Source organism: Neoarius graeffei, chromosome 2 (genome assembly GCF_027579695.1).
Source record: "Neoarius graeffei isolate fNeoGra1 chromosome 2, fNeoGra1.pri, whole genome shotgun sequence".
NCBI classification, from domain to species: Eukaryota; Metazoa; Chordata; class Actinopteri; order Siluriformes; family Ariidae; genus Neoarius; species Neoarius graeffei.
The window spans coordinates 117,872,354-117,893,599 of record NC_083570.1 but is presented as its reverse complement, the minus strand read 5'-3'; the positions used below and the strand labels follow the sequence as shown (position 1 = coordinate 117,893,599).

The 21,246-nt window shown below is 40.6% G+C and overlaps 1 protein-coding gene across 1 annotated transcript in view; it reads left to right on the top strand.

The window, feature by feature from the left end:
• The window catches only part of LOC132882168 (NACHT, LRR and PYD domains-containing protein 12-like), a 547,173-nt gene that overhangs the window by 423,865 nt on the left and 102,062 nt on the right, over positions 1-21,246 (top strand). Inside the window, exons 12-13 of the mRNA XM_060915438.1 lie at positions 18,117-18,233; positions 20,711-20,764. Of these exons, the coding sequence (XP_060771421.1) occupies positions 18,117-18,233; positions 20,711-20,764 (171 nt within the window). The remainder of the gene's footprint in view (positions 1-18,116; positions 18,234-20,710; positions 20,765-21,246) is intronic.

Here is a 21,246-nt window from a genome sequence, read left to right as displayed (position 1 = left end):
TCCGCGTCACGTGATCCCCCATTTACTGCCTTTTAAATCGTGCCTTCTTTTTTTATAACAGTCTTGTTATGCCTTTATTTGAGTATGCGGATATAGTTTGGGGAGACAAACATAATGTAACTTTAATGGCTCGTTTACAAGCGCTACAAAATAAGGCTGCTAAATTAATTCTAGACAGACCTCTTTATTCTTCTGCCAGGCATGCTCTTGCCACACTCAAGTGGGTATCTCTGGAGAAAAGACGGTTCCAGAGAAGATGCGTGTATGTGTTTCAGTGTCTAAATGGACTTGCAGAACACAATTTGAATTTGATTAGGCATCAAGATCGACACAGATATAACACAAGAAATAAGGATAAACTCAGGCTCCCCAAAACTCAGAGGAACTGGGGAAAGCAAAGGACTGAATTTCACACAGTCAACGATTACAATACACTTAATCAGGAAATTAGAGAATCAGGGAATGTTTGTATTTTTAAGCACAACTTAACATTGTTTTTACATACTAGATATTCATAATTATCAGGTTTATTAGGTCAGCATATATTTTTCCAAAAAACAATAAAATTTCTCTATTTCAACATCTGATATGTTGCCTTTGTCCTATTTCCAGTGAAATATAGGATTTCCATGATTTGCAAATCAGCGTATTCTGTCTTTTATTGACATTTTACAGTGTCCTGATGTTTTTGGAAACGGGGTTGAATAGAATATGAGAATAATAGTGTAGACTACGAATGTAAATGGAATAGTCTAACATCTGAATAGAATATAAACAATATGAATTTAAAAAATAGTACAGTGTAAATATAAACATGAATAAAGCACTTATTCTGTGAATTGCTCTGGATCACAGCATCTGCAAAGTGTTTTCAATGTTGATTTGTACCAGTGGACTTCCAGATGTTTATTATGGCTGCATTTACCCAGGTGTCAACCTGCCACTGGGCCACCAGACTATCAGCCTCCTTTAAATCCACCTTGCCAAGGCTGGGCCCGTCAGCTATTCAGCAGAGTTGAGGTTTGACACCAACGTTGACCCAAACTTATTTTGTCCACTGAGCCACTGTGGCCTACAGACTTTCAGCCAACTTTAAACGGCAGTTGTTATAAAAACAGCTCCTTTTTTTGACCTTAAGCCAGCATTGGTTAAACTGTTTATAAGGATTGTCGTTATTAACAGAGCTTCTTTGCCAACATCAGCCCAATGCTGTGTCTATATAGAGAGAAGGCCAACAGCAAACCAAAACAGTCAGGGGTCGACTTCAGTTTGCTACCTGGCCGAGTATCCAACAACACAACTTGTACACAATTGACCCAAAACCTTAGAGGTTTAAGACGCACTGCATTTCGGTGATTAATGTGAATGACCTCTGAGGAAAGACTGATCTTCAGATCATCACCTCTGATTTGTTCATTAGGGATCGACATCGACCTCCTTGGAACAACGTCTTATTCAAATCACAACACTTAAGTCAATGTAGGCCGGTTTGTTTGTTTATATATTTATTTACTTACAACTCAGTAGCTAACTGTAATGTATTGGCTCAGGGAATGTGTGCAATGTGGAGAAGGATATTGCTGTATCAAGATTCAATGTTTAATTTTGCAGTGCGACTGATGAACAAGTCTGAAATAATAACAATGACAACAATTTTGTATTGTGGAAAATATACAACACCTAATAATACACTGTCTAGAAGAACATTTGAACTTTTTTTACTCTCAGCACAACAGAATAACTGACTTAAAACACTGAACACATTTTTTCAGAAAGAATGTAAAGGCAGCAGTAGAATCTCGAATATCAATACACTGAGGTTTTTTTTAAATAAATTTAAAAATGGATTAATGACAGTTTTCCATTGACAGTGTTATTTATGGATATTTACAGTTACTGATACAGTATAACAATATAATGATTTTCACTTCATTCTTTAAAAAAATTCAAATAAACACAAAAACAGTGGTATTTAAATAAATGTCATAGAGAAACAGTGTATGACAAATGAGCTCCCACTGAAGCGAGCCCTTAAAAGCTTTAATATCTTGTGCAATTTTTTTAACATTTATTTCATGCTATAACATTAAAATTATTTCCTTGAAAGTGCAAAATGTGAAGTGTACTGTGCTGTATTTTAAACGAATGCTGTTTGACGATGAATGCTTTCATGCTAAATGCTCAAACCAAAGAATGCTTTGCATAATTTTACATCACAGTCCAAAATAATGAGTTTAATTTGTACAGCAACCCAAGGACACTTTACAGAGGAACGATAGACAAAAGAAGAAAAAAAACCCACTCCCTCAAAAACAAAACCATCATTACAAACAAGACCAACTGTGATCTACTGCTCACTGACGTATCCCTCGCTCTCGCTTATATCAGAATACGAGCAATCGAAGGAATAGGACACTTATTATGAATGTTGACTTCAACAAATAATGAACTCTGAAACAAGTAAGTAAAGAGCAGTGTCTCTCCCCAGGGATTTCACATAGCATCCTGGGAAACTCTCATTTTGAAATAGCATTTCGCTTCTTGAAATAGCGTCAAAATCCACGCTATATGTTTCGCAAATACATTCAGTCGGTAAACAGGAAGTCGATATGCGACAGACCTGAAAACGGTAAACACGGTATAGAACCCCAAGCTGAAGTTCGGTACCGAGTGGCTATGATTTGTGGTTGCTGAGGAAAAGGGTGTTTCAGACAGACGGAGATACGGACGAACAGACAGAGGTAAACCAGTATAGTATAATAATTAGGGCTGCAACGATTCACTAAGACTTCAATTCGATTCACGATTCAGACCCTTCGATTCGATTCTGCAACTGTAAAGGATAAACAAACCTCAGATTTTAAACTTTAATTAACAAAATCCCGCTGAAATTTGTCTGGAAAGATGAAAACTTTCCAAATGCTGACTAGGGAACAGGATATGTAAGTGTAAAATAATTAAAACAAAAGCAGTTAAAATAAGGATGTTTGGCAACCTGAATGGATGAATTCCTGAGCACAGAGCAGTGAGTATCAGTCACTCTCACTCACAAACACCTTCCTCTTCAAAGAGAGTTATTTAATAATGATGCGTATTCATAACAGTTCAGTCAGTACTGTCAGTACACTAGTACAAGGAACAGTAGGAACTCAGCAACATGGAAAACTGTTTTGTAACTTTGGCTCTAAACTCTAACTGACAACAGGGAAAGTAAATCATGAATATTTATACACAGTCAGTTTTGGTCTGTTGACAACATCAGTCAGTTTTAACTGTCCCCGCGGACCTGGTTTTACTACTTTCGTAACACTTCCAGTTTTCAATTCGGCAGCATTTTAATTAAAACATCATTAATTACACCAATTATAGAAATTATAGAGTGAAGCTGTAGGGAGCAGCAGCTGTTAATACAGCAGCACACAGCACACAACCAGCCACACACTTCTAACCAACAGCAACTTCATCTTAACATCGACTTCATTTAGATTTTTAAACAAATAAATCATTTAAACATACCAAAAATTTAATATGGCCCGTTATATTTGACTTTAAATCTATTTAATTTTGACTTGTTGATATTAATAATGAACTTCCCTCCTGAAAATCCAACCCTAACGTCCACGTCGTGGGAGACGGACAACAGAGTGCACATTCACCCTGGCTAATCGGGCTCTGGTAGGACTCTTTATGTTAGCAGTAATACAGCAATCACAAACACTCAGTATTAATAAATCTATGAATTCTCTACCGATGAGATTTGGATATTTTTGACTCCACACCATATACGAGAAAGAGCACGTTTTCAGAATTGCTAAACGTATAAAGCACGTACCCAAGTACAAATCTTGGAAGCTTGGTACTGTTAATATAAGAACTAGAAAAGAAGTTGGCAAACTCTTCTCCGTAGCAAAGGAGGCCTTCAGGGCAGGTCTAGATATATGTGGTCTGCAAGAAGTGAGACAGCTAAACTCAGGAGCAGAAGTAATAATGATCAACGATGACTACAGATATGAATCCTACTGGTCTGGATACGCTAGGAAACGTGAAGCAGGAGCAGGTATACTCATACGAGCATGCTGAGATATTGTGATCAATGAGGTCAATTACATCAGTGCCAGGCTCCTGACTGCTTCAGTGGTCTTTTATGGATACCGTCTCACAAGGGTGTAGGTTTGGTATTAACAGTGGTGGGGACATAAACCCAATGCCAACCCCCAGTGGTGCCAACTTCAGGTCATCATTAGAGGGTCGCAATATTTTGCTCCGTTGTGTTCCACCAAAAGAGTCTCCATCATCTCTCCAAAGGCCAGACTTTTAAAATTTGAAGTTCAGAACTGTAGTAATTCATGAATAATAATAATAATAATAATAATAATAATAATAATAATAATAATAATAATAATAATAAATTCATTTGATTAATTGCAAATCTTGCATGTGGTGATTAATTCATTCTACCAATCTGCAAATGTGCACTGACTGTCGGGAGGGTGTCTGTTCCTTTCCCTCATAAATGGAAGTAAAACATGTCCGGAGCCTTAAACACTGCGTTCCATGAGGCTGGCAGGTAGCCTGGCAAGCCAGACTAAATGTGAATATTTAGTCTGGCCTCGCTCGTAGACATTTCCGATGGGTGTGGGAGGAACAACCCTCTGTCTTTCAAACTGTCTCTGTGCGTATAGGCCAACGCTCTGACCAATCAGCGGAACAGTGACTGTGACGTAGTCAGAGCGACAGAAAGCAGTGGGGGAGGCCTTGAAATAAATAATTTTTCAAAATGCGTATTAATTAATAAACAGGTTCTAGATATTAAGAAGTTTGGAGATAATGACCACAAGTTTGGAGTCTGTACCACATACTTAACATACACTCATTTTTTTTCAAGTGTTTTTCAAGGGTTTTCTTAAACTGTTTTTGAGAGTTTTTATTTAGTGGTGTTTGGTGAAATAATTTCCCTTAAATTTAAAATAACGGGAAAATAAGAAACAATCAAAAAGTAATGTTTCAAAGCTGTTTATTAATTCTTCGTACTGCACAAACTAGCCCCATCGTTTTGGCTACCAGCGGAACTAGCTGGTAGATCAGACTTTTGCCATAGCCGGTCGGCAAAACAGCAAAAACGTCCTTCTTGAAAAGGAATGAGCGGAGAGCCTCTTCCTGCTCATGTTTCAACAAAAACTCCAAGTCTAATTCTTCTAAAACTGATTCCAAAGCGGAGTCAAATGTGCGCTGTTCACTAGCCGTAGCCATCTTTCCTGTTGTGCTTTCTCCAGCGTCGCGCAGCTTTGTCGTCACTCCTGCAAAAGCCCGCCCAAAGAATCCAAACAAAAACCTTGCGTTGTGATTGGCGGGCACGATTTGATGCCCGGGGTGTTTTGTTGATATGGTGCAAGGCTAGACCCACTCGTAGGCAAAAATATTTTTTGGCCGCTAGGCGGGTGGGTCTAGTTTACTAGGCTAGCTGGCAGGGGGAGTGGGCTCTCTTCTGTGGGATCTTTAACTGGTTTTAGAATGCCAGTTTAAGCTGATGTGTGATTGATCTAATGATAAAATAGTACGAGGGCTTGAGAACTTTTTTGACACGTTGAAAGGTTACAATTTTACTTGGCAACAGAATGTATGTGAATTCTGATTGGTGGTTGTTCTATTATTGCCCTTTTGTTGTGCTGTTGAGCCCAGAGTGGAGAGGGGCGGGAGAGGAGGGAGGGGCGGGAGAGGAGGGAGGGATAGGGTTCTGCTGAAGCGCACATGGTGTTCTGGTCGAGGAAAATTGTGTCAAATTTATTTCTTCAATTCAGAACATGCTTAATGACTCATGTGATGTTAAACGAAACGAATGACACAAGAAGACTGGATAATAAAGACCTATGAGCTTGAGTTATAGTGCATTATACTTTCCTTTCCATTCTACCTACACTTTTATAGGGACAAGATTGCTGCAGCACCCTAATGAATTAACAAATGATGCATCACGCATGGCAATTCAAAGTTTATGTCAGACATTACCCATTGTACACAAGCAGCAAAACATTTGCATTTCACATAGTAGCAACTAAGTCAGATTTGCCTGTGACCCTGACTCTTCTTCACCTCTATCTGAGCAACAACTTAGGCGGCATCTTCTGCCACCTGATAAAGAACACATTGATGCCATGAGCAGTGATCCAGCATGCCTCACATTTCAAACACCAGTAACGCACATCAGTTTAAATAGACTATTGCAACTAAAAACTGCCAAGTCCAAGTGCTCCATCAGCTTCCCCTGATGCTGTGGCCCTGCCACTCCACCGCTGTCTGAGGGACAATGCGGCTGCGCTGCTTCTGTCACCTGCCAAAGTCATCGATGCGCCATATGAGCCCTGAGGGAACCCGCTGGCTAAGATGCCACTGGAATGGATTCATTAGCGCTAAGGGGAAACTGTTCTCCTCCAGTGACTTACACTTCTTTTGAAAAATAGCTGCGAATCTCCAGCTTTCTTTTCCTTCCTGACATCTCGCCTCCCGCTTTCAAATGAACCGCCTCGAAAACCAATCAGCTCCGCGGATGTGCGGACTCGGGATGTGACGTTTTCAAAAGAGAGGCGGAGTCACCAAACATTTCTGATCCAGAAGGCGGAGGCTGTTATGCTAATTACGTGAAGATGTTTGATTTGATTAAAAGGTGTCTGGGCCTCGAACAATGTCCACATCACCATCGGATTGTTGTTGTTTACATGTATCATGTTACCCGAACTCGGTCAGGGCTCTGCAGGTCTTAACTGAAGCGCTTCAGATTCAGGGTTAGCGCGCTGCTAAAGTTTGCAGGTGCTTCACAAGCAAGACTCGGTGCATTATTAACCAACATTAGCACAATCTGATATGATTTAATAATGTCTTTGGGACCTTAATGAACTCCAGTTGTTGTCGGGATCAAGTCGGATTGTTATTTACACGCCACACAAACTTAAACAGTCATATTCATACGCTGCCGTTTTTACACACTGAATCCGAACTGTTGTGAACTGATTAATTCTCTGAGCTAATCTAACGCTACATTCCTCAAGCACAGTTTGCTAGCTAGCAGCTGCTCACTGCACTGCAACCGCACTTGCTAATTGACACGGGAGCCGAAAGGGCTTGCTGTTTCACGACCACGCCCCCAGAGTGAATATTCATATTAAAAAAAAAAAACGACTGTAAGTAAACTGTGCCTTACTTTATCATATCACCTTGCAATTTTTTGATAGTCTGTTCAAAGTAATGTCGTAGTAAAAGTAAAATCGTACGGAGTAGAGATGCCTTTCTGGTAGCCTCCATCTTTCGGTGGTAGCCTGTAGATACAGTGCTCAGAAGGCAGTTTTAATGTTTAATCTGGCGTTCCCTGCCATAATTTCAGCGAGCATATTGTTTCATAAGGAAACTTTGCGAAGAGTTGTTGACTGACTGCCGCTCACGCAACACACAGGCATAGTTAGAAAGTCAGGATGCACTGGTTTACACTTTACACACACACACGTAGCCCAGCCTCTCGCTATGGTTAACAGTTGGAACTTAAAACAGTTGGAACAGTTAAAACTAGTTTTGCAGTTGCTGTGCGTGATGATAATGTGTAAACTTTGGATTTCCATAGGCTATGTTAAAATGTTATCATTGTCCTGGCCTGCAGGTAGTTCCTGGTGATGGCAGTGAGGGAGGTGAAATAACATGTATACGCACTACCGTTCAAAAGTTTGGGGTCACCCAGACAATTTTGTGTTTTCCATGAAAAGTCACACTTTTATTTACCACCATAAGTTGTAAAATGAATAGAAAACATAGTCAAGACATTTTTCTGGCCATTTTGAGCATTTAATCGACCCCACAAATTTGATGCTCCAGAAACTCAATCTGCTCAAAGGAAGGTCAGTTTTATAGCTTCTCTAAAGAGCTAAACTGTTTTCAGCTGTGCTAACATGATTGTACAAGGGTTTTCTAATCATCCATTAGCCTTCTGAGGCAATGAGCAAACACATTGTACCATTAGAACACTGGATTGAGAGTTGCTGGAAATGGGCCTCTATACACCTATGGAGATATTGCACCAAAAACCAGACATTTGCAGCTAGAATAGTCATTTACCACATTAGCAATGTATAGAGTGGATTTCTGATTAGTTTAAAGTGATCTTCATTGAAAAGAACAGTGCTTTTCTTTCAAAAATAACGACATTTCAAAGTGACCCCAAACTTTTGAACGGTAGTGTGTGTGTATATATATATATATATATATATATATATATATATATATATATATATATATATATATATATATATATATGGGGCGGCACGGTGGTGTAGTGGTTAGCGCTGTCGCCTCACAGCAAGAAGGTCCTGGGTTCGAGCCCCGGGGCCGGCGAGGGCCTTTCTGTGCGGAGTTTGCATGTTCTCCCCGTGTCCGCGTGGGTTTCCTCCGGGTGCTCCGGTTTCCCCCACAGTCCAAAGACATGCAGGTTAGGTTAACTGGTGACTCTAAATTGACCGTAGGTGTGAATGTGAGTGTGAATGGTTGTCTGTGTCTATGTGTCAGCCCTGTGATGACCTGGCGACTTGTCCAGGGTGTACCCCGCCTTTCGCCCGTAGTCAGCTGGGATAGGCTCCAGCTTGCCTGCGACCCTGTAGAAGGATAAAGCGGCTAGAGATAATGTGATGTGTGTGTGATATATATATATATATATATATATATACACACACAAAATGGAATCATTTGCTGACAGCTCAGTCCCCCCCAGTTCAAAAATCCTATCTGCGCCCCTGGAAATAATAATGAATGATGTAGTGCTATAGAATGGTGCTAGTCTAGTTTCACTCGCGTTAGCATGGCCATACTTTTCTTTTGTTGATTTTAATGACTGTACTACAGTCACTGCCTGGTTTAATTTGACAGCAAAGTTAGTTAACTTCAGTTGGCTCTCCAACAGACCGCACGGTGTGCCATGCATGCCCATACACAAAGGCTAAAAGCCTTTAAAGTTTTTTGTTTTGTTTGTTTTAATATAATTGGCAATTACCTTGCACTGTCTGTTAAAATGAACAGAAACTTACAGTAACTTAAGAAATATAGAAAACGCTGCTCACAAATTGTTGTTTTTATGAAACATTTATGAAAATGCTGACATCTATTTGTAACTTTTTGTAACTTCACTTTTTGTAGCGTGTGAAATAAACATTACTGTTCACAATTTGTTGTTGATTTATTGAACTGCATGTGTTCGTAACTTCACAATTTGTAACTTGTGAAATAAAAAAACTATATTGCTTAGAATTTGTTGATGTTTTATTAAAATAAAGAGTTTGTCCTAGTGAATTTCTGTTGTGTGGTGTGGGGTGGGGTGGGATGGGGGGGATTTCTGCTTGGGGCCCCACCAGACCCTAGAATCGCCTCTGCAGTTTCCTCAACTTCAACAATCTCCGACGTCTGTTCACTTAATATCAGGATATTCTATTAACGTGAAGCCAACTATGAATAATAACCCCGCCGCTATCCTTTATCATAGCTACATGTATGACAAAATTTTTTTTTATTATTATTATTAAAGAAAAATCAATTGGCAGTATGGCGGCACGGTGGTGTAGTGGTTAGCGCTGTCGCCTCACATCAAGAAGGTCCTGGGTTCGAGCCCCGGGGCCGGCAAGGGCCTTTCTGTGCGGAGTTTGCATGTTCTCCCCGTGTCCGCGTGGGTTTCCTCCGGGTGCTCCGGTTTCCCCCACAGTCCAAAGACATGCAGGTTAGGTTAACTGGTGACTCTAAATTGAGCGTAGGTGTGAATGTGAGTGTGAATGGTTGTCTGTGTCTATGTGTCAGCCCTGTGATGACCTGGCGACTTGTCCAGGGTGTACCCCGCCTTTCGCCCGTAGTCAGCTGGGATAGGCTCCAGCTTGCCTGCGACCCTGTAGAACAGGATAAAGCGGCTACAGATAATGAGATGAGATGAGAAAAAAGATCTGTCAATGTCATTACTAGTAATTACAAATAAGCACATTAATAAAATGGTAATTGCTATCAGGGGGTTACAGATTTACAGGCAAGTTAAAAATATATACAGAGTTCAGTGCAAGCACTGATAGTCCTATTAGCTTTCAAACTGGGGGCACACAGTATAGAATACACATATTGGCTCATTTCATTCTGAAAGGCACAGAATGATGGCTTGCTGCCCAGGAATTTACCTCTGTGTATGTGATATTTAGCCATTAAAATGATAAGGTTAATGGTGTGTGTGTGTGTGTGTGTTGCTGTGTATGACAAAAAAAAAAAAAAAGCGAGCCAGCGCTGCCAGCGCATTACACTGAGTGCAGCGGATCACCACTCCAAGACGGCGGCCCCGCGTCTCGTCAGCGCTTTTACAATTTACATTGGATGCTCCGTCTACGTAATAGGATGTCTATGTTTTTCATCCCTGGCCCGTTTTCATGCCTGGATAATGAGAGAGAGAGAGAGAGAGAGAGATTTATTTTCCTGCCAATCTTCTGTTCCGCACTCCAGTCCAGTAGGTGGCGGTAATGCACCTTTAAGCTGGCTGCCAACCGCCATTATTCAACCCAGAAGTTGTTGTTGTTGTTTTCCAGAAGTGAAAGTGTTTCTCTTTCAGCCTCGACGCCGTTTTATTGCTGCTGGAAAAATAAAGAAAAAGCTGCAACAGCAGGCCGAAACGGGGACATTAATGTCCCCCAACATGGAGTGCTGAGTAAAAGTAAGTGCTGTGTTGGAGAGAAATGTGGTTGTATTTGATTGAGCTCGTGTAAAAACAGCAGTAAAACTGCGGAACTGAAATCCTCTTCCCTGTAAAGCTGCTGTTTATCGGCTGTGTGTTCTATATTCGAGTTTCTCTCTTCCATTTCTCATCTATTAAACACTCAGAGAGTTTGAATGACAATGAATGTAATTGTACATGTCGGCCTAAAGGGCTCTTTCCAGGCCTGGAATTGCGTCATTTTAGGGGCGGGGCAACGTGGCCTTTTGTGCTGTCAATTTTTTGAGGGCACGAAGGCCATAAAATAAAACAATGATTTTAAGTTCATGTCTATAATGAATTTAATTTAAGGACTAATGACTCTTCTGAGGAAGATTGGAGTCCCGGTCAAAACTATCAGGCAGGTAAAGAAACATCTACAATATTATGTCTGAAGATAAGAAAATATTGAACACATCTAAACTTATCAATCCATCACTCACTTCAAAAATTGTAAAACTTATTAAACCTATATCCTCCCATAATTTTTGTTCAATTGACACCGAATGTGCAAGAGCATCTTCAGACTGTACTACTACGCAGATTTTTGATTCATCAAAATTGAGCCGGGGGCGGCACGGTGGTGTAGTGGTTAGCGCTGTCGCCTCACAGCAAGAAGGTCCTGGGTTCGAGCCCCGTGGCCGGCGAGGGCCTTTCTGTGTGGAGTTTGCATGTTCTCCCCGTGTCCGCGTGGGTTTCCTCCGGGTGCTCCGGTTTCCCCCACAGTCCAAAGACATGCAGGTTAGGTTAACTGGTGACTCTAAATTGAGCGTAGGTGTGAATGTGAGTGTGAATGGTTGTCTGTGTCTATGTGTCAGCCCTGTGATGACCTGGCGACTTGTCCAGGGTGTACCCCGCCTTTCGCCCGTAGTCAGCTGGGATAGGCTCCAGCTTGCCTGCGACCCTGTAGAAGGATAAAGCAGCTACAGATAATGAGATGACAAAATTGAGCCTGGAGTTCATCAAAATGTTTGACTGTAAATGGAACATATACTAGCATGCAGGCTACTGATTAACCCATAAGAGCCCAGACCCATTTCTCAATCAAGGAAAATTATTGAGGAAATAAAATGAACAAAATAGACGACAAAGAAAACATTTCTGACCTTTTATTTTTTTAAAATAGCACTTTCATGTCTCAAGATCTGAAATATTAAATTGCAAATTTGCAGAACACTGCAACACTATTACACTGTTAACCCCAAAGTTCATTCTATGCAAACAGTTTGAGTAAATTCCACTTTTAAAGATTAGTTTTATTGCATTACTTAAACAGTGTGAGTATATGAAGAGTATATGAGACAGTCATTGGGTTACTCATTTCTGTAATTTAAACAAACTAAAACTATCCTGTTTTACCTCAGGCCACAGTGCTGCCCTGCTGTGATTGGCTCAAAACTCAAGACAAGTCTGTGCTTGTCCGTTGACGGCTCCAGAGGAAGTTGTGCCATTTTCTAATTTACACAGAGCAATTTAAGGTCTTTGCACTTTTGACAGCAAGCTAATTAGCATGTTAGCGGCTACAGTCGGTACTTGGCATGTTAAAAGTGGGTCAACATTGTAACGACATAACGTAACTGTACAAGCAATGCTTATTTAACGGTAACAAACTTAAGCCCTATATGTTGAAATTCCTCTCTTATTCGTTCGTTAATTTATCACACAGTCTTACCTCAGTCAACTTCTTCCCTCCTTCTGTGAAAATTCAACGTCTCAGACGCGGACACAAGTGGGCAGGGGATGTGTTTGATTAAGTCTCCTGGTTGGCTGGTGATAGATTGGTGTCATTATAGAGGGGTATCGCGTGACGTCACCGTACCGTGAGATTTTGTTAGGGCGCCATATTGGAAGACCTCAAGTACATACATACATACTTACAATATAAAACAAACTACGAGCGAGAGTAAAGTGACACGATGGCTGATAATTCTGGTTATGTGAGTGAGTACATTACCAGCTGCAGAAAGGGCATGGTATGTGGAGAAACTGGCTGTGATTGATGGGTTTGACCCATATGATAAGACTCGGGGCAAGGGAGAATGGAAACATAAGGAGGACCTGACACCAATTCTGCCATCTGTTTGCTACCCAGACATTGTAAACTATTTGTTGTTTACACCCAGTGCCTACACTGCTGATGACTTGAAGGCCTACAAAGGGCTACAGGCTTACAATTATGTTGTTAGTGGCTTGGTTCGTGATATTACAGCTGTTATTAAGAATAACCTACACATAGTTATGGCCAAGGTAATCTTGTTGATATTTATCTTTTAATATCTTTTCAGTTGAAAAATTAATACTTTTTGTTACTATTCAGGTATCCATAATTTAGGTTAATGTATCCAAATTATACATATGTATTTATGATATATGCCTACACAACAACTATGCTTTATTTATATAATAGGAGGGAGAGCAAGCCCCAAACCATCCTTTATTATTATTATTATTATAATTATTAATAAATTGTAGAAGTCTGGGAAGCTTGCTCCTCATACAGTTATCAACTTGGGGCCAATTTAGCATGTTTTAAATCTGAATTTCTTGCGTTTGCTTACCTCAAAGTGTCCACAGATCATGCACAGACTTATCCATTATATCCACAGTTTTTTGCCAAGTCTCACACAGGTTTCTTTCAAGTCTACTGTTGGGCCAATAAATCATAAATAAAACAGCTCAGATTTGTTTAAGTCGTTTGCCACTCCACTTTATTCTCATGGGTTCACATACCGCTGCCGTTATTTCCCCCTAATCACGAGTTTGTTGGTCTTCCAATATGGCGCAGGGTCTGTTTACTTTCGGTTTCGGGTGACGTCAGTACTATCCCTCTGTAGCACGTCAGAGCGGTTCATGCCTGGCTCGAGTCCGATCCACCACTGATGAGTTGCCCAATAAGAATCCAGAATGTCATCAAAAGACGTATTTTTTTTCTCAGTAGACGCAGGTGACGTTAAAGCCTATTGGCAGTCACGAGGCAGACTACAAAACCGCAGGGCATCAAGGCCACTGTGGCCTTACGGCAGATATTTCTTTCCAAGGGCACAAGGCCAAAGCCCTCGTGAAATTCCTGCCCTGGCTCTTTCCTTTCCTCTGTTCTCTGCCTGTTCCTTCTGCAAGATTTCATTGTATTCCGAGGCTGCTTGCTTTGCAGATTTGAGCAGTTTTCCAGACACCTCCGCCTCGTAACACTGTGTCAATAAACTCGTTAATCTTACGAGACGTCGGATTCACAAGTGTTTGGTGAGACGTCTGACTCCTAAATTCGGTCTTGATGTGACGCGCCATGCTGAAAGCCCTTTCCACATCACAGTTAGAATTTGGCAGCACCAACAGCAGCTTCATCAGCTGACAGAGCTCCCTGACCCTCACCTGCCGAGCTCACAGATGTGACTTTGGACAGCTTCCCCCAGAACTCATCAACTGGTAAATTCTTATAATTTGGCACCAGTGCTTCCAGGTTAGATGAGACATAATCCAGGACTTCTAAATGGACTTGTTCTCTGGCATTGGCCTTCATTACATTTGGGAATCTCTCTGCCAAAGTCAAAATCTGCTCTGGTTTCACATCATGGTTCTCAGGATTGACCACTGACAGATTCGTCAAGATTTGATCTCTCACTGGGGAATTTTTCCTTTATTTTTTGAAACCTTCTGACGTAGAATGCTCTCGCATCTCTGTAGAATTGCTTTGTCTTGTGACTGGAGCGTGCTGATTTTCACATCGGAAAATCACGTATTTGACGGAAGATGGATATGATGTGTTAATAGTACCTGAAGATACAGCAGTAATTGAACAGCGTAAATTTTGCTCATGTTGTGAGAGAATCTCTTTCACATCCTATAAATACAGAAAAAAACGATGAGTCGAGAGAGAGAACTGGACGGCGTGTCCATTCATTTGATACTGAAATCATGTTTTTAGATGTAATATAACATCACACGTGTTTCAGTGGACGAAAAGGTAACAACAAGATTCAGAAATACACAGGGAAGTTTATCACAGAGTGATTATAAATTAATCTCGCCATGGCCTTTTCCTTCGCGCCAATTCCGTGATTACTGTAGGGACTTTACCTTCAAATTTCAAACAGGTTCAGTTCACCTTAAAATCAGCTCTCTGTAAAGGGACACCGCAAGAAGATCATAGGTTCTGGAATTTTGGAAAAAATCTTTTATGGTTGCAGAGATGCAATGATTTTAGGAAAAAAATAAATAAAAAATAACTGTAATTACGTGCTCACACACGCGCACACACACACCACTTAACGTTATAGCACAAAATAGAAAGGGTGTACGTGGTCTAAATTGTTTGTTTGAACCAGAAAAGGTTGTAGTTTTATGAGTGACTTTGTTTTGGAGGTGAATCCTCACAAACTCCTGCCTGTTGCGCGACACCTGCTCCTGCCGCTCCAGCACTGTAAAGTGAAAGTCATTTATTGCCATTATTTAGCCTTGTGCCTAGCAAGTGCGCTTACAAAGATGATTATAAAGAGACGCTGCTTTATTATAACTGTGAAAGTCGAACACCAAATCAGTTTAAAAACAAAACAATGATTTGTACCATGTATGAATTTCCTGGGTTCCAGAAAATGGCTGGAGCAGCTGCTGCTCTTCTTCATGCTCTGTGCACTGACCGACTGATCGATAGGTTCGGGATGAAGCTTGCTCGCTTGCTCTAGATTCCGTGAGATTGTATGTAATTTGCGGGCATCAGGGAGCCGCTATCAGTATGTGGGAAACTCCTGGAACTTGTGGGAGACTTGGGACGTCTGTAACTGCATGTTTGATTTTGTCTTTTCTAGGAGTGAAATTCCTTCCAGCAGAAGAGATCCGCGTCTTCAGGAATCAGCAGTGAGTCCATGAGCTGTGTGTCCATACACTAGTATTCAAAAATGGAGAGCCGGGATCCGGACACAGATAATGTGACCCCACCCTCAGAAAACCGGTAAACTGCCATGTTCTAATATTTTAGTCATTAACTGTTCTTATTTTTTTCGCGGTCCAAATCCTGCGCTCTGATTGGCTGGCGAGCGGGTCCGTATCCTACGTTACAGACCCCAGTTACGGACCTCTGGCGACTCGCTCGTTCACAACAACAAAAAACATAGTAGCATTTTTTTTGTCAACATTTCTCTTTTTTTTATGATTTATTTATAAGATTATTAAAAATCTTAATTTTTGGCAGCATTTCTCAGGAGAATAGCATTAATTTTACAGCATGGATAGCGATAATGACAGTGTTCACAGTGAAAGCGAGTTTTACTCCCCTGAGGAAGAAGAAATAAAAGAAAACATTTCAGGAGAAAGCTAAAAACCTCTAACTTGCTAACGCCGAACAAAAACATGGCTGAATCCTGAATGACACCTATTTGTATAAATGGGGCTCTACATAGGTGGCAAACTGTAGTTTTTTTTTTTTCCTGCCATGGAAGTGCACTTGTATACTGAGGAGGAAGCCATTTGCATTACAGCCGTGAATGAGGATTCAAAATGGTGTCTCGGCCCTGGAAATACCGTCACCTCGTCCCTGAATACTGACCTCCACCCAGAGGGCCTCGCTCAGTACTTTTAAGACCTTGGTCACAGTATTTCGTGATACGGACCTCCCAGCTGGGAAATAACATGTATATCTGAAATATGGAGTGAGTAGATATGAAAAGAATAACTGAACAAAAATTTATCCTCAGAATGAAAAGTTCTCAGTCACCACTTTAAACATTCAGATTCTGTTCACTGTCAGTAAAATGATGTTCTTATAAAATAATAAAGCAGTTAAACAGTAAAGAGTAGGTATGAGACGATACACTAAAGCCACGATACGAGTCGTATCCCAAAACAGGCTTCACAGGACCATACTGATGAGATGGAGAAAGATTATTTGAAAGTAAATTTCCTTTATAAAGGGAACCCACGGCGAAAAATAAACAGAGGAGAGAAATATTACATATTTTGCACGAATGCATTTTGACTGCGCTGTATTGTCTCACTGTGTTGCATAAATCAGTGCTTTAAAATTCTTTTTTATTCACGCTCACTTAAGGGCGCAACCATATTTCCATTTTGTGGGCGGTGCCAGAGGTCAACATGCCGTAGAATCATCGATAGGTTTCCTGTATCTTGATTGGCTCGCTGCTCCTGACACCGCAATGTCGCCGGATGAACAAAACATTGTTGAAAAATAGCAGGGTGCAAAACCTGTGGTTGCAAAAATAATCACCGTGATAATAAGGGAAAGTGTTTTTTCTGTGTTCCATTGCTGACAACCGAGCGACGTAAACGACTTGCTAAACAGTGGCTACACAACTTGGGAACAGGTCACACTTTAGAAACTCTCCTTTGGCAGAAATTCTGTTTGTGAGGACCATTTTGAGTCCGATTGCTTTGACAGGAATCTCCAGGCCGAGCTCTTGGGCTACGCAGGTCACGTTAGACTCAAACTCGATGCTGTGCCAACAATATTCCATCACCTTCTACGGAAAAGGTATTCAGGCCGTGCAAGCCGACGATCTGGAATGGTACAGGCGTTCAAAGAGAATGTATATATTTTGGCGCTGCCTAAAAGCAGAGCTCCAGATGAGTGTAAAATGAGTTAGTCAAGAATACCACGTGATTTATTATTATTTTTTTAAAAAATTTTTTTCAAGCAAATTAAAAACCCATCTATCTTCTGTAAATAAAGAGACAAATTGAATTGTGCGGTGCTCCACGCTTCACCTGCTATAAACTCTCACTCCGCTTCGAGCTGTCACAAGCCTATATTTAGACCATATACACTATTGTGGCACACTGCATGTCTATATCTGCATTAACACGTGCAATAAATAAATAAATAGGCTCGTCCGTACCGCTGTCCATACTGACTTGAAGATAACTCTTTTTCATCTGACTAAATCCAGGCTCACAAGTATGTTTACATCGTCTGCACTTAACTTCCGCTACCTGGACATCAGCGACTTGATGTCATATTGGTTGCCCATGTGCAATAAAACTTGACGTGTTTTGGACCTTTAAGCGCTTAAAGCTACTTATGATGGCTAATCAGGTGGCTGCACTTGTGTGTGTTATTATAATTTGGGCTTGTACTATCGATATCGATCATGTTTAAATGCTGTACCGGTCCCCTTTAATGTAGAAAGATTGTTTGATGGCAAATTGTGCTTTAAATGATTAAAAGAACAAATTAGTGTCGTCACATATGCTACTCCCTCTGCTGCTGCTGCCGAGTGTGTAAGAAGAGGTGGAGGTCATAATGAATATTGAACAGAAATATGGTGAAATACGATATGATACAAATTCATCTCGCCAGTATTTTGTGTCGGAATTCTGTGTAAGAAAAACTGTCTCATGTCCACTCTATAATGCTGTACAGTAAAGTCCAGATGAAGAGATCAGACTCACCAGAACCCAGCTGTGTCTCCATGAAGAGCGATCGGTCTATGGAGCTTCCCCGGAACTTTAAAACTGGAAACCCGTCACCTGGACACAGGTAACATCCCATAATTCTCAGAGTTAAAGTCACAGTAATGGATGTGCCCCACTGTCATTAGCAGCTATTTTGATGTTTATTATAGTTCCTTGGTCTTTAGTGATGCTACAATGCTTTCAGTAAATGCTTTAGAGGAAATAGTGTAAACATTTATTCAGGTGAAAATGTCTTATGGCTCATGTTTTTAATGCTAAAGCCAGAAATGGTAATATAAGCAAAAAGAACTGAACCAGCTGAAATTCTGATCTCTTGTCTCATTCATCTTTGGATCTCAAACCCAAATGTCTTCAGTGTAAAGCAAAAACAAAAGAGCTGGCCTTGCTGTTCCGGTACTTTTGGAGGGGACTGTCGGAAGAACAAGAAAAAAATTAGAAGCCTAAAATTAAAACAGGGACAGATTTTTCTCCAGATCCACAATGTTGATGTATTTAGTTCTGTGTTCTCTAAATAATTATTCACTTGCTCCATTTATTGCAGTAAAATTGGGACTAAATCTAGTCATGAAAGTGTTCCGGATTTTCCCGGAATTCCGGATTTTTAGATTTTCCTCCAGATTTTTTCCGCGAATGACCCGGAAATCTTGATATTTGACAAAACTCTTGAAAATCTCCGGTTTTCCAAATGGAGAAATTTATTTTTCAGATTTTTCGCGTTCCTAGACGCGGCGTAATGCTTTGCATCGTCCTTGCGTGGGCGCAGTCCTTAACTAGCCCAAACACAGTTCATTGATTAAAGACAGGTGTTCTTTGTTAATGGCACGCGTGCCAGAGCTCGTTAGGCGCGCCTTCAGGTGCACGTGCTAAGGCGCGCAGGACTGACACCGTTCTGCGCAAGCGCAACACAATCGCACTAGAAAGCATGTTCAAGCTGCCAGTGTAGCTGCAGTCTTTTTAGTTGCGAATTACGAGTATTTTCTCGTGTTAATAATTCGCCGTGTCAAAACAAGCAAAATTTTCCTCCTTCTTTCGACGTGAAGAGAGGTAAGCAATTTATTTTATATATATATATATATATTTTTTTCCCATCAAAGTTGCATTTTGTGGTTTCGAAGCTAAGTTTTAGTGCCGTTTCTAGAACACATCATCAAGAAAACATGGAAGAAACCGCAATAATGGAAGAGCCGGTTTCTAAGCTGCCTAAAACTAGCAATGGGAATTATTTTTTGTTGCATAATGCACTCAGACTGCCAGTCAGTGTGTGACACACACATTTTGATTACTTTATTTGGGAGGACCAATAATTATTGAAAAAACAATACAGCACCCTAAACAATCTTAAAGAAGCAATGATGTGTCTTCTACATAAATACCAAAGTTATACTGGTCTACAGCCTATTCAAGGGTACAAGTGACATCTCCTTCTCCAGATATGCGAACTGCCTATAAGTGCAGACAGTGAACAATACTTAGCTCGCTGCTTTGCTTTCTTTTTATTTAAGCCGGCTATTTACAGACCTCTGACACACAGTCTATGAACGTGACCAAGGCTACCATAGATGAGTGCCACCATAGATGTTTTATAGCCACTTTCTGTCAAAAAATTTCAGCAAAGCACAAATCCATATATGCGTCAAAACAGCATCCTATTTCCAATACCGTGATGGTCTTTGAAGTCTCATCCACAACAACAATGTCCGGGGTATTAGGACAGTCTTTAAGGACAGTGTCCAGAGAATCATTGGTCGTCAAGTTGGAAAACCAGTTGGATTTTATTTTTCTGTCCGTGTATATGTGCGTTGTTGGTCCATGCAGTTTACGCAGTTCTGTCGCAGTAATGTCCACAATGTGGTTGTGACGGGCGGTGTACAGGCCACACACACACACACACACACACCCACACACCCTACGCCCCTGATTTACATGAGAAATTTGGTATTCATTGGTGTTTAAATTTACAGACAATACGAACTAATGTAAACAATCGGCTTCAACTCGCATAAATCTGAATTGGAAATGTTTAGTTCACTTTAGCTTCTGCAAACGCACAACTCTACTAAAAGATTGATAAACGAGGCTCAACGTCCCCAACATTGAAACCTGAAAGCTTTAGAAACTCTAACAGACCTTTACTTTTTAACAGCACTGTTTTGGGATTTTGCTGAGTTTACCTTCAACTGTCTGATTTCTTTCAAAGTACTGAACTGTGTAGCAGGAAAATCACCGCGTTTTCTAAATGCACTCCTGAAAATTACTCATTAACTAGGGGAATTAAATTTGATATTTTTGACGTTAATCATTAATGTACATGAAAGAAAAAGGCTTAAAAGTTGTAACTTGTTTTAGTGAAAATAAGTACTAAAATGCACTAGAATGCAGGGTTTTGCGTGTTATGTTATTAAAATATTTTCGGGGGACGTTGCACCCCCCCCATATTTCAGGTTTTTTTTCTTTGCTCCAATTTCATCTCTATAAATCTGAGACTCCAGTATTAAAGGGATTAAAGTTGTTGTCTTTAACAGCTCCTATTTTTGTTGCCAGTGTTTTACAGAAGGCAGGAGACAGAAGAGAAAAGATCTTCATCACAGATACAGGGTAAGATCAAACCCAACAACATGACCGTGACACTGACGCTCTGGTATTCTAAACCGCTCTGCTGTTATTATCTACAGGATTAGATTATAGAAAACACCACTGAGCTCTATATAAAATCTGGAGAGCTCATACTGTAGGCTCGTCAGGGTGAAGCCAGCTGCCCGCCATCTTACCACTCCCATCACGGAGCGGAACTGTCATTTAGACGACTGGAAGCTCCACAAAATTGGACGAGTTATTTATGTAGTTGGTGAGAAAAACGAGAAGAAAAATGCCTACATGTGCAGCAGTGAACTGTACAAATCGTCAGGTCAAAGGTTGTGGACGAACATTTCACCTGTGAGTATTGATAGCTAGCGTGTGATCATTTTTACACGTGTGTGCACAGCGCCGTTTGTGTGGACCCCCTATAGGAAGAGAAAAAAACTCGTCTGTTTTTGTTGAAAATCTGACCTTGATATCTGGGATGAACACACTGTCAG